Below are 14,452 nucleotides of genomic sequence, written 5' to 3'. Positions count from 1 at the left end.
CCTCTCGTATTGTATTGTGGTTTGGTATGCTGGTCTGACAGCCGCAGATTGGAAAGCATTACAGAGGGTGGTGAGCACAGCACAAGACATTGTGGGCTGTCCCCTGACACCACTGGATGACATCGCCAGGGCTCGCTGCCTTGGAAGAGTGAGGAAATTTCTCAGGGATGACACACCCTGGTCAGAATCTCTTTATTCTTCTACCATTGGGTAGGAGATATAGGAGTATAGCCAGCCGTACTAACAGGCTGAAGAACAGCTTTTATCCATGGGCTGTTAGGCTCTTGAACGGGAAATAATTTTATCAACTTTATGCATGATTGACTTGCGAGGCTGGTGTGTTGTGCAATTAGCTCACATGGTGTAATAAGATGGAGGGTTTGTTGTCACTGTGAGTTGGGAGGGGGGCACGAAGGGAGGCTCAGCCAATCTCAATGTATACATGGTTGTACTTTGACAATAAGGGTTCATTCATTCATTCATTATGCTTCTTTAACCTGAGTGCCACAGCATTCCACAGTGTTGTGGAACACTGCAAAAGGCTGTGGCATGTTGCAGAGCTCAGTTAAGGAAGTATTGCATGGTGCTCATCACTTTCCAAGTGGCCATAATTTAGAAAATTGCAGCCACTTCTGGGATTGTGCCACATAGCCCAGTAATTGAGCAGCCTGTCCTCCTTCCCTAATCCAAATTCCAGAGTTTCGGAGATCTTTAAAAAGAAAGTAAGGAGGAGGATGTGGGGCCCAGTAAGGTGGGAAACAGATCCAAAGAAATAGATGGGGTGCTGCAACATCTCTGTAGTCAGTCGTAAAAGCAAACAAACACAGGGACGCTGCAGCAACTTTAACTTCAGGACCAGATTATATATAGCTTTTTTTTTCTGTCATAACTTTGAATTGTTGCTGAATGACCAGTGGTAAGTCAAGGACTACCTGTATACAGATGGTAAGCACCTCCAGCATTCTTTTTAGTGAGTTTATTACTTTTTGCAACCCATACTGAACTCCATTTGTTAGAAAACTCATTAATTCCGCCATCTTTTTCTCTAGAATCTCTCATAACTATGGCTATTGGCAAGGGCTTATGGAAATGATAATCTCTAATGAGTAGACAATTCCAGATTGCCTACCCCTGATTTTTAGGATATTCCATCTCTTGTTTACATGTTGTAGCAGTGACTTCAATTGATAATAATCACTGATATAATCACATAGTTTAAGCTTTTATCCCTTATTTAAAAATGATGACTCTTACCTTCCATTGAATATTTAAAAAAAAGACTATTAATGTTTGTCACAGTTTCCCCATCTTCTTCTTCATTTCTAAGAACATGGATTCTCTTAATTAAATCTGAAATAACTTCATTAATTCCTCTGGAGAAAATCGCAACATCACTGGGCTTTACCATTTTTTGTCTTAGTACACGTCTCATTTTTAGCCATTGCTCCCCTTCTCTAGAAGAAATAACAGGTAAGGATAATCTAGATCACATTTTTTCTGTCAAAAATAAAATCAAAATTTTCAGTAAATGGAAATGTAACCATACTTTAAACTCTTTCTGGAGGGTAATATTTGTACAAAAATGATTAGACTAATGTAAAAAATGCTTTGTTAAACGTTTACGTGACTTATGATTAAATCTTATTACTGGCTTTTTATTGAAATGCCTCTACCCTTAAGTTATGAATCTTGTCAGGTAAAGAAACACATCTCTCCCCCTTATACTAGTAAGGTTTTTATTTTTTTAAATCAAGTTCTTTTCCTTGTGATGCTATCAGAATTATACTACCACTGAGGCTATTCAGTGGGAAATTGAAATAAAAGTGAACATGAAAAATATCTCCCAAGTTTGCTTAAGAATTTTGGTAGGTGCCTAGATTCTAGTACTTTTCTAAACACAATCCAAAATCATTTTTAAACAGTTCAGTAATTTCTTTTAGATGATCTCATCCTCATGACGTATTATATCCAAATAAATCTTTCTGAAAACCAAGATCATCTTTAAATTAGTGCTCTGTCCCCAAATGCTTCTGTCTTCTAAACATAGGCCATGAACAATTAGAGGAAAAAGATTTTTAGAGGTGGTCTAATTATTTTTATGATAACAAATTTCAGTTTCCACGCTGACTGTAGTAAATTTACCATTTTGCTACTGAGTTTCAACATCACAATTTGGAGTGCTTTAGGGACTACTACTTTGGCCACCTAATGAGAAGGAAGGACTCACTGGAGAAGAGCCTAATGCTGGGAAAGATTGAGGGCAAGAGAAGAAGGGGACGACAGAGAATGAGGTGGCTGGATGGAGTCACTGAAGCAGTAGGCGTGAGCTTAAATGGACTCCAGGACAGGAAGGCCTGGAGGAACGTTGTCCATAGGGTCACGATGGTTCGGACACGACTTCGCAGTTAACAACAACAACAGGGTTATTGCATGTAGTATTTGCATGCAGGGTTATTGCATGTAGTTATTGCATGTAGTCTGCAAATCACAAGTTGATCCAGAAGCTGATAGTGAGATATATATTCTTGGAAGTAATGCTGGCTTACTAGATACCATAATCTGCAAAATACTCATCTGAGTCCAGGGCCTGATCATTTTATTCTGGGAGAAAGATGAGAAATATCACTAGCCCTTTTTTGGTTTGGAAAATGGGAAGAAGATGCCATCTGATCGTTGTGCAAAACATAATTGACTCTATGTTACTAAAAACTGTAGCAGATGGGGGAAAAGCTGTCAAAAAGATTGGACTGAAGTCCACGGTAAAAAATTTAAAAAGTACATTGAGAATAGAAGTAATAAAAATATTTTAAAAGTTTTTAACAGAGCTTTAGAAGAGTAAGGAAGAGTAATTAAGGTTTTGCTAGAATGAGGCTCATCCATTGCACTTCAACTGTGCCGATTCCTGCGCTCTCCCAGTCACATGTTTCTTTTTTTTGGGGGGGGGAGAGGGAGAACAACCTCTTTTAGTCTTCTTTTGACTAAAATCACTTGAAAGTCAATTTGACCAGAATTCTTTTTTATAATAATAATAAAATGGAAAATGCCAATCTTTTAAATTTAACTAAATTTGCATGCTTAGACTAGTAATCCTAGAAGTTATCTGTGCTTATAGGCAACTGATTGTAATGGGTCTTACATGTCTGTAGGGTGACTAAACTGTAACTGCAGTTCTAACAACAAATGACTCTGTGGTTAATCAAATAAACTGAACATGCCATTTGTGGAATTACAGAATTGGGATTTTTGTGTTACTACATACAGTTTCATTAAAATTTTGCTGACATTTTCTAAAGCATACTCTGGTTCTCACTATATAAAGTACTTAGCTGCCACAATTTTATTCCATGAAAACAGAACAGTACTATGACTCAGGAAGGGAGTGGCTTTCTTTTGAAAAAACACACTTCATCAAAAATTATTCTTATTCTGATTAATTATTCCCTATAGGCATTTACCAATACCAAACTCCTAGGGATATAATCATAAGTAGATTCTTTAATAAAATATGCTAATTGACAACAGTTGCATCACTAGGCTTAAGAAGAATATAAAGTTAGAATATTGTTTGACAATACCCCCCCAAAATGTGAGTGCACTCACGCCGATATAAGTCCTGTAGCTCGTCCCCGTAAAGCTCTATATTCCTCCCAGGAATCCATGTCAGCTCTTTGTGGCGTGCAACCTTCTTCCCGTAGAACCTGACCCACCATGTCTTTATCTGCAATGGACACAACTAGTTTGGGACCAAAATGAGACTTGAAAATTTTTCCATATTCCTGTACATGTTTCTGCTATGAAGGGGGAAAAAAAAAGAACAAATTACTTATCCCTCCTGGCAAGAGTGACATTTTTATATAGCACTGAATTCTAATGGGTATTATATCAAACTGCAATTAAAGATAACAGTAATTAGTTTCCTTAGTCTAGTCTATGTGGGTTCATAAGCCTTTAAAAATCTACAAAAGTTTTCTGAAGACTGAACTGCTTTTAGAAGGCTGGGCTGTCTTTGGAAAACCTTTGGTGAAAAATTGATGTGGGGAACTGGGAGAGAAGGCAGTTGGACAAAATAATGTTTGCTGCTGCTTGCTGGAGTAGATGGAGATGTGGCAAGAAGCCTCAGAGTTATGCAGTTGATGGGAGGCAAGGCGGGGTGTAGAGTGGCCAAAATGGGAGCAGGTAGGCAAGAGGTTAAAGCACAACTCCATTCATAAGAGTGAGTGGGCTGACACATGCCTGTTCACATGTGAAGGCACTGCAACAGCTGTAAATTTGGGTAAGGGTCATGTCCATTTTCTCAGCATTGTCCTAACTTTGAACAGTCACTGATGAAATGGTTATAAATTGAGGACTACCTATACAGCAAATATGTGAAATATAATTAATATTTTACACTGGCAAAGGTATTTATGATATGGGATTTTTCTGCAGCCTCCCTTCCAGATAAATCTTTTTGAAGACATTGGTAAGAATTAAGCTATGCTCAATTTAATGCTGCATATCAGACATTTGTTGCCTGAGGTTCTTCCTTGCCAAGTATTTCACTGTCATTAGTGTACCAGGAGAGAAGCCATAATGGTATAGCTTCTGCTCCAGTCCTTTTTTTCCATTTGGAGATAACAGGGTTAACCAATACATACAGACCCAGCCTACAAGGAGAATATTAAGACTTAACCAAAATTTGAAGGCAGCCAGTTTGGTGGTGTGGTTATGATATCAGTCTAGACATCAGCAGACCGTGAGTTATGGTCGTGCCTTAGGCATAAAACCAGCCTTTGGGCCTGGGTAACTTTGGGTCTGTCAATCTCTCTCAGCCATAGGAAGGAGGTAATGGCAAAACATTAAAAAAAAACTTTTCCAAATAAACTGCAGGCATTAGTCCATGCAATAACCAATAGTCAAAAACTGATTCAAGGGCGTGTATATACACACACAATATATATACAGCATATATATATAACTGAAGATGTTCAATATGAAAAACACCAAGCACACACAAAAGCATTTGAACAATATTTCTTAGGAATTTAGACTGAACAAACTCAATCTTTGAGATGTCAGAATAAATATCAACTTGAACTCCATAAAAGAAAACACAAAACATTAAATATAAATTAATTTCACAGGCTAGGTTCACACAATACACTGAGCCACCAACTATCCTATTGAAATTTGCAAATCCAACCATTATACAAGTTGTCCTCAACTTATGACCACAATTTGGACTGGAACCTATTGCTAAGTTAAATGAGTCATGCCTGATTTTAGGAACTATGACATCATCATTAAGAAAATCTGGCTTCTCCCATTGAATTTGCTTGTTGCTCCTTGGAAAGGTTGCAAATGGTGATCATGTGACCCCCATGGATGATGCATGTAAATACATGCTAGTTGCCAAGTGGCCAAATTTTGATCATGTGATCACGGGGATACTGTGACAGACTTAAGTGTGAGGACCAGTCATAATCACTATTTTCAGCACCATCGTAAATTGAAAGGTCATCAAATGAATGGGTTGTAAGTTATGCCAACCCCAATTTCCTTTTAATTTCAATGGCAGCCATCCAAAAAGTGTCTCGTGTGTATGCTACATGAGACATAGGCACTAGGGTTTGAGTCATGGATATTTACTGAAATCAACAGGTTGACAGATGCAAAAAGGCCATATTATGTGGGAGGATGCCATTAGTGGTTTGAAGAGATAAATGGTATAGCCTTCTGTTAGTTTGAGAAGGGATTTTTTTTGAAGCTGTAGTATTTGGCCCCAAATCTGGGGCTAGATGTAATAAAAACTGGCAGCATACCTATATAGGACAGAGTCTTTTGCCTACTTCATTAATCACAAACATCTGTGGGCTTTCCTGGGCATTGAACACCTGACTGTAAAATTGTGGGTGTTGGGCCAGATTGATAAATTAGTTAACAAGATTGTGCCATCTGCAGATTTATCAGACTGTAGCTTCAGATGGTGTTCCTGCTCTGCCTTTTACGATTTTAGTATGGGCTTTAGTATGGGTTCTTTACAGCCTGTCAGCTTAGATCAGATCTTTCAAACTTATTCAGGCTGCAGAATCTGTTAGTTTAGAATCTTCTTTTTAAAACGTAAACTTTCCTTTTTGGCATTACATAATATTTTTGACACAGCTATACAACCTGGGTGGGTAGAAGCAAGGAAAACCATTATGGTTTCCTAATCCAAACAATGAAGAATACAGCTCCTCTAAAGCAATGTTGTGTCACTTTAACCAACAAAGTACCAGCCATAGACGTTACATCCTGACTTAATGTTGGAATCAGGTTACTGACAAGCAGAACTCTCATTGTAAAACCACTAAACTCCCTCTGCCTTTCACATATATTATAAGGGAACATTTTGTATATCAAACTGTACCATTTAAGCGCAGGGTTCAGATTTTTCTTTTACCCACTGTACACAAATAGAATTATATAAAAAAGTTAATCATATTAATTTATGGAAGACTTTTAACCAAAAAAGCTAAACATTATTTCAGAGTCATTCTCACTTAATACCACTTTCAGCAGCTTCCAATAAACAGTTGAACAATAGTTTCTCTGTTTAGATGTAAAGTTGTACCAACAAATTTGAAATAATTGGTTACATTTGATTAGGCATCTTTTAAAATCACAAATACGCAATCAAGCAGATTTCTCTGCTAATTCAAAAATAGCTTTGGTCTATTTCAGGGGTGTCAAACTAACGGCCCATGGGCCAGATAAATCATGGCAAAACCAGCCCACCCCATTGCCAGCAATGGAAAAAAAGGTGCAATATGTGGCGACACATCACGTGATGTGGCAAGTTTGACAGCCCTGGTCTATTTCATCATACAATACTTCCTAGTTTTGAAAACTGAGTCATTTTTTTCTGTTTTTGTTCTATTGCAGTTTTCAGACATAAGAGCAAAGCTGTTGTTTCCTTTACAGAATTGTATCTCCATAGACTTCTGGCCAGCGTATTGTTTCATCTTGCCTCCTAACTCCTGAACTTGACAATTTCCCCCACTTGAAGCTCAATAACCAATCTGTTTGATTATCTCCTTTATTCCAGTTACCACAGCAGCATCTAATTACTGTAGCTTAAAATGCTGACATGCTATCCTTCACCATTAATAATAATAATAATTTAATTTATATACCGCCCTTCTCCCGAAGGACTCAGGGCGGTGAACAGGGCAATACATAATAAAAAATAGAATACAAAAATTAAAAAGCAATTAAACCATTATGCCCATAATAATTAATACATATTAAAATTAAAACTATTTATAAAAACCCAACCCCATCCCGTCAGACCAGGCCAGCTTGTTCGAAAAAGAAGGTTTTGAGATCGCGCCGGAAGGAGCGAAGGTCAGGGGCCATCCGGAGCTCAACCGGTAAGCAGTTCCAAAGGTCTGGCGCGCCCACAGAGAACGCTCTCCCCCTGGGGGCCACCAATCGGCATTCTTTGATTGGCGGCACCCTGAGGAGGCCCTCTCTGTGGGAGCGCACTGGACGGAGGGAAGTTGACGCCGGCCGCAACTTAGTTCCTAGGAGCAGTTAAATGCAGTAGAGGAAAGGTGGTTTGGCATCTTTGTAGCTTTTCCAATTAGCAATTGCTCAAAGTATTTTTTGGACATGGCTAAGTAGTAAAAAAAAAAAGCTTGCTAACGGTTTTTCAAAGTTATGTGAAATGAAATGTGGGGAATATAATTAAAATATGGACAAATTCATATCTGATTAAATTTTGCTACTTTAGTTGTAGTGGTCAGCTATCATCTGCTACATATTAAACAAATGGATTCAATATGTTTGGTTCCGGTAGTCTTTCAAGGAAGTTTCTACCTATCACTGCAAGATATCCTACTGAACCATAAGCATCTTGAATAAGGATATTGTTATGGATAATATTACAGACTGTCTTTAACAATCAGGGAGGGCCTGGGGAGGGGGAAGCAACCAGAGCAGGAATGCTAACAGAGAACAAAGCTCTCTAAATACAATAAGGTAAACCAAATAGAACTAGAAATCAAGCAAAGATAAGAAATTTTTTATCAAGTAGAAAACAAAACCTAGATGAAATGGACTTAATCAACATCATCAACATCTGAACTAGGAGGATTGCTATAAAAGCCTGGACAAGAAGTTGATTGGAAACAAGCTGCAGTTATTTTTGCCATTTTATCTCCTTGGGCAATTGCCTCTTGAGGATTTGGTATATGAGAGTGAAAAGTATGTGCATAAAAATGCTGAAGCAAAACTTATCTGTTTTGTGCTCAGTAAAGCTAGTAGGTTAACAATGGATTCTTTTGTACACTGTCTTGTAATTTAGTGTGAATTATTCACTCATCCACAATCCCTTCAAATTGTTATCTCACTAACACACATGAATAAACTCCCAACAGCTGACCACAGATGCATTTCCAGCAAACTCAAGATACCTGCTCTTGGTTGTTTGAGCTGTAAAGAAAGCAAATTGGAAGAATTGGAAAGGAGTCCCTCAGTGGGTAGTGAAAGGAAGATTAGGTAATTGAGATATTGTGAAATCATACTTATGATTTATGGAGCCATCCATCTCACAGCAGTGATTCTGAGGTAGTCCTCAGTTAACAGAAACTGAGGCCAAAATTTTTGTCACCAAGTGACAGTCATGTGATACAATGTCATGTGACCATATCACTTAGCTATTGCAATCCTGGCAGCCCCATTACTGTCATTTACCAAATTTTACCAATCAACAATTGAGATCCCAGCCCAATTCCTACCTTGGTCCCACCCAGCTGCAAGCCTTGTAATGGTATGGGACTCCTTCCTCTTAAATTCCCCCATATCTCCATTATTTTGGCTACCCACTGCTGCCACTTGCACCACCCAGCCCTGCTTTGCAGCACCATGTGCCTTTACTGTACCAATCTGGGCCTTCTTACAACCTTTCTTTTTCCATGATGCAGCTGGGTTTTTCTTACGTGCTAGCCAGAGCCTCCTCTCACCAATGAAGCCCACAAGCAAAAGATGGCTCCTGCTGGAAGGGTTATTATTATTAGCACATGTACGGATGCTATTAGAAATGACTTTATACAATTTTAACTAATTACCTTCCATTCTTGTTTTTCAAATACATTTTTCCCCTTTAGTCAAGTGGCTTGGCTTACCTCTATTTTATAGACCTCTATAAAGGCTAAGTGGGATAATTATGCTTGTTGAGAAATAGGAGATCTTTAGCAAGAGCTGAGAAACACTGACGCCACCAATGGGGGATGTCAAAAGCACCAAAGATTCAGGGAGGGGGGGGCGGAATCTATGTACGCAAATATTAGATGTGTGAAAACACCCTCGCTCCATGGCAACCATCTTGTCATGGAATGGGGGAGGGACTTTGGAGCCAAATGTGAAAAATAATAGTAAGCAGGAGCCAATGGGGAAAGAGGACGGTCGGAGAATCCTGGCCCATTCTTCCGAAATTCGAGCCATCCACCGCTAGAAAGCGCGCATGCGCGCGCACTCCGTGCCAGTGATTGAACACGATGTAGGGTTCGTTTTCTTATCAACTGAATGGAAATTGGAAGAGCGAACGGAAAAGATAGTAGCGTTTGCGTGGTTCTAGCTCGCTCCCCCCCCCCACCATCACCTTGGAAGCGCCGTGTGAGGAGAATGTGTCGTTGTTTGGAGTGGGGGGGGGTTTGGCACCGTTAGACCCTCGCGGGAGCGCGCAGCGCCGCGCGGGCGCGCGCAACTCCGTGAAGAGAGAAAGGCAAGCCGGCTGAAAAATGGGAGGGCTTCACGATGCCCGCCTTCTGTTAGTGAGGCTGTTAAATGCTTAGCCGGCAGATCGTGCTGCTGCTTTCTCCCTTAAACCGTCCAAATGAAATAATCTAGCATGTATACAACGAGCAGCGGGTTTTAATAGCGTTGTATACCCGAGAACGTGGGTAGGGGGCCAGAATAAGCTAAAAGGACAAAATGGTCTCTTAGCCTGAGAGAAAAGAGGGATGGGTGGATGGCTGGAAAACCTGAAAATAGGTTGCTGTTGACTCTGTGGGCAAAGCCCAGCAATGTGACTTGGACCTGGACGCTCTTGCAAACAGATTGGAAAACCAACGGGAGAGTATTTTGGTCAATTAAATTCAATCTCAAGAGGAAAAGCGATCTCGGTGCAGAAAGACGCCGAGGCAACTAAAATAAAAATCTTAAGTGTATATCTACTTGGAACTAACTCCCACGAAAATGGATGCAGCTTTAAACTAATCCAAGCATTCACTGAATCATTTCCCTGTTTCCCCCTCTTTTGCAGCCTTGCTCCAAGTATGGGAACGTGCACATGTGAACACGCTAATATTAACCTGACTACCATTTAAAGGCTGCAGATACCTGAAGTATAGGGGTTAACAGTCTCTTATTCCTCAGCCCCACAAGTTATGCCACTTCACTGCAATATATGTTATTAATAAAATCGGAACCTAAAATATTTCTGCAGAATGAAAAAAAAATTATCACAACCAGACAACATGATAGCTGGGAGATGGAGAGAAAGTAGGAAATAATACTTAGTAGTAAAACTCTAGCATTAAGATGTCATCGCCATAAAGAGCAAGCAAGCTAAGTTAAATTTTAAGAATTGCTTCGTGCAACAAAAAGCAAATATAATCAATCTCAACAATGATTGTTTTTCATTAAATTGTACCTGTATTTCATGAATGCGGGCAAAACCATCCTTACAGAAAAATTCAATGAGATTGGAGAAAGTCTTGGGTCCTGGCATTTCTTTCAGGCTTTTCACTCTTCGGCAGCTTGGATGCTGGCTGGGTTTGAGAAGTCCCTTGGCTTCCTCTGAAGTTTCCACCATCTCTTCTTTGTCCTCTGTTGCTGCAGCTGGATTATTTTGCATCTCCAAGGAAGTGCTGCCTGAAAGTTTGGGCAGCTGGTGAAACTTATTGCCAAAAACAACACTATAAACACAGTTCCTTTGAGCCTCAATCACCTGTTTGCAATCCATTTTCAAAGCTTTGAAGAGAAGAGTCATTTTAAGTTAGACAAAACTTTTGCTAACCCTCACAAACTGGTTTTCATTTACACTGAGCTTCTCTGCTTGATTTCTAGTCAGGCAGTGCTTCTCCAAACTTACTGCCTAAGCATCAGTTTACACAGGCCATTATTAAAGACTCCCTCCCCGGAGGCTGAAAAAGGCGGGGTGGTCTGAGACTTCAAGAGAGAAAGCCGATGATGCATTTTGTTTCATTTAGGTCGGAAAAGTGCCATACTGAAATACATCATCTGACAGTGCCAACACTGGGGCTTCTATTTTACATTGGTTTGGAAAAAAAAAATTGAGTTACGTGTCTATTTTTTGTAGTTTTACTTGGTTTTTATGTGTCAGTTAATACTAAAATAGAACATTTGAAAGCTTATTTAATGTGTAGCAGTGCATTACGAAATGGCACAAGAAGACATCTTTAAATGATATTCATCTGCTTAATTTCATTATTTTGTTCCGTATTAAATGGACGGGCTGAGGAATTTAGTAAATATCTGGTGGACAAAATTGCTCAGATTCGGGCTGGTCTGGACTCTGACTGGGCAGTATCTAACGAGAGGAAAATGATGAAGTTGGCCGAGTACATTTGGGAAGAGTTCGATCCTGTGACTCCGGATGAAGTGGACAAGATCATGGGGAAACTAAGTGCCGCCACATGTTTGTTGGACCCGTGTCCCTCCTGGCTAGTCTATGCATCTCGGGAGGTTACACGAGGCTGGCTCCTAGCAGTCATCAATGCCTCACTGAGTGAAGGGTACTTCCCTGCTGCCTTGAAAGAGGCGGTGGTAAGGCCCCTCCTCAAGAAACCGGCACTGGACCCAGCTGTTTTAAACAACTTCCATCCTGTCTCCAACCTTCGCTTCCTTGCGAAGGTCGTTGAGAGCGTGGTGGCTCGACAGCTCCCTTTGAACCTGGAGGAAGCTGAATATCTAGATGCGTACCAATCGGGTTTCAGACCTGGGCACAGCACAGAGACGGCATTGGTCGCACTGGTGAATGATCTCTGGCGGGCCCGAGATAGAGGTTATTCCTCTGTCCTGGTCCTATTAGATTTATTAGCGGCTTTTGATACCATCGACCATGGTATCTTACTGCATCGTCTTGAGGGGCTGGGAGTGGGAGGCACCGTTCTGCGGTGGTTCTCCTACCTCTCGGACCGTTCGCAGACGGTGTTGGCAGGAGGGCAGAGGTCAAGCCCTAGGCCTCTTAATTGTGGAGTGCTTCAGGGTTCGGTGCTCTCGCCCCTCCTGTTCAACATCTATATGAAGCCGCTGGGAGAGATCATCCGTAGCTTCGGGGTGAAATATCATCAATATGCTGATGATACCCAGCTATTCATCTCCACCCCGAACCAACCCAGTGATGCCCTTGATGTGATGTCCCATTGCCTGGAAGTGGTACAGATTTGGATGGGAGAAAACAGGCTTCGACTCAACCCGGCCAAGATTGAGTGGCTGTACATACCGTCATCTCGTTTAGTCCAAGAGGTTCCATCTCTGACTATAGGAGGAGAGATGTTACCTCCCATTGATAGAGCACGCAATCTGGGCGTCCTCCTAGATTCACGACTCAGTTTTGAAGATATTGGAGCCGTGGCTAGGGGGGCATTTGCACAGATTCGTCTTATATACCAATTGCGCCCCTTTTTGGACCGAGATGCCCTACGTACAGTCACCCACGCACTCGTTACCTCCCGTATTGATTACTGTAATGCTCTCTACATGGGGCTGTCCTTGAAGACCACCCGGAGGCTTCAGCTGGTGCAGAATGCAGCTGCACGGGTTGTGATGGGAGCTCCCCGATACTCCCATATTACACCCCTCCTGCGTGAGCTGCATTGGCTACCAGTTGCCCTCCGGGTGAGATTTAAGGTGCTGGTACTTACCTTTAAAGCCCTACATGGCTTAGGTCCGGGATACTTGCAGGACCATCTGCTGCCGGGAACAAATTCCCATCGTCCAGTACGCTCACACAGAGAAGGCCTCCTCAGGGTAACGTCAGCTAGGCAATGTCGGTTGGCGACCCCCAGGGGGAGGACCTTCTCTGTGGGAGCGCCAGCCCTATGGAATCAGCTCCCCCCTGAGCTTCAGATGGCCCAAAACCTCCAATCCTTTCGCCGCGGCCTCAAAACACTCCTGTTCCACCAGGCTGACCTGGACTGACAGGCATTTTAAATAATTTATATTTAGAATTTTTAATTTATTTTTTAAATTCTCTAATTTTAATTTATTGCACAGATGTTCTCAATTTTATTTTTATCTTGATTTCTGTACTTATTATATGTTTTGTTGTTAGCCGCCCTGAGTCCTTCGGGAGATAGGGCGGGATATAAATCCCATCAATAAATAAATAAATAAATACAGATAATACTGTATCTTGAAGCTAATGTGCCTTCTCTAAAGTAGAACTATTTTTATGTAATTATTTTGATTTTGTTTGTTCCATGTTTTAATTATTATAGTTGGATATTTTAAAAGATTAAATAACTATGAAGAGAGAAAAGACAATTTTATCCTGTTAGAATCTGTTTGCATGGATTTCTGAGAAAACTCATTGTCACTCCATTCTCAGAATTGCTTCTGATGTGTACAAACATATTTCTAATCTTGACTCATTATAATTTCATTTAAATGGGCAATTGGACCCCTAGGAATCCTTTTAAAAAAGTCCTCATCCTCCAATGGAATCTTTTGCTTGATGTCAATCCCATTTGCTAATAAAGGGAGTCTATTTGTGGACATGGTACTATCCAATCCAAAGACTACCTTGCAGATATAGTTAAGCCATTTTTTTCATTGCTACTGTAACTTCTAATGGTCATCAAACAAATGGTTGTAAGTCAAAGACTATATAGGCTTTATTGATTAACAAAATTTATTACTTAGCATTAATCTAAGTGAAGTTCATTCTAATTCAGGAAACACATTGAGCTCAAATTTCAAGAGTATGTCCACTTTGATATTTCAAGTAATTATTAAATCACATAGGGGACAAATTGGAATAATGTGTAACATATAGGTCAATGAATAACAATAATTTCCCAAGATTACATTCTAGATATGGGATAATAGGAAAGATGAATATGATTGTCAATAGCATTATTAGCTCCTTTAGTTTTACTCGTGTCCAGTTTTGTATATATATCCACTGTAGTTACCAAGTAGTTTCAATCCTATATCCAAGAAAAAAACCAAATAATTGGTCATGACATTTCAAAATGAAAATTTTAAAAACTAGCTTATGCTACCATCCACAATTCTGTTACCACATAGAATCAGCTAAGCCAGACATGTCAAACACAAGGCCCCGGGGGCCAGATCCGGCCCGCGAATCCATCCTGGAAACAGTGAGGGAACGGCCCCCTCTGCCTTGGCCCTGGCCCAGAGACCGTCCTTCTGCCAGAGACCCTCAGATCTGCCCCACTCC

General features: G+C 40.5%; 1 protein-coding gene across 1 annotated transcript in view; it reads right to left on the bottom strand.

Annotated features, from left to right (window-relative positions):
- Positions 1–10,828, bottom strand: part of CYP27C1 (cytochrome P450 family 27 subfamily C member 1) — a 29,631-nt gene extending 18,803 nt beyond the window's left edge. Inside the window, exons 1-3 of the mRNA XM_083349874.1 lie at positions 10,676–10,828; positions 3,601–3,791; positions 1,255–1,454 (exon numbers count right to left, since the gene is read on the bottom strand). Of these exons, the coding sequence (XP_083206000.1) occupies positions 1,255–1,454; positions 3,601–3,791; positions 10,676–10,753 (469 nt within the window). The 5' untranslated portion in view covers positions 10,754–10,828. The remainder of the gene's footprint in view (positions 1–1,254; positions 1,455–3,600; positions 3,792–10,675) is intronic.
- Between the last annotated feature and the right edge of the window lie 3,624 nt (positions 10,829–14,452).

Source organism: Vipera ursinii (genome assembly GCF_947247035.1).
Source record: "Vipera ursinii genome assembly, chromosome: 1".
In the NCBI taxonomy this organism is placed as follows: domain Eukaryota; kingdom Metazoa; phylum Chordata; class Lepidosauria; order Squamata; family Viperidae; genus Vipera; species Vipera ursinii.
This window is presented reverse-complemented; position numbering and strand designations above follow the sequence as displayed.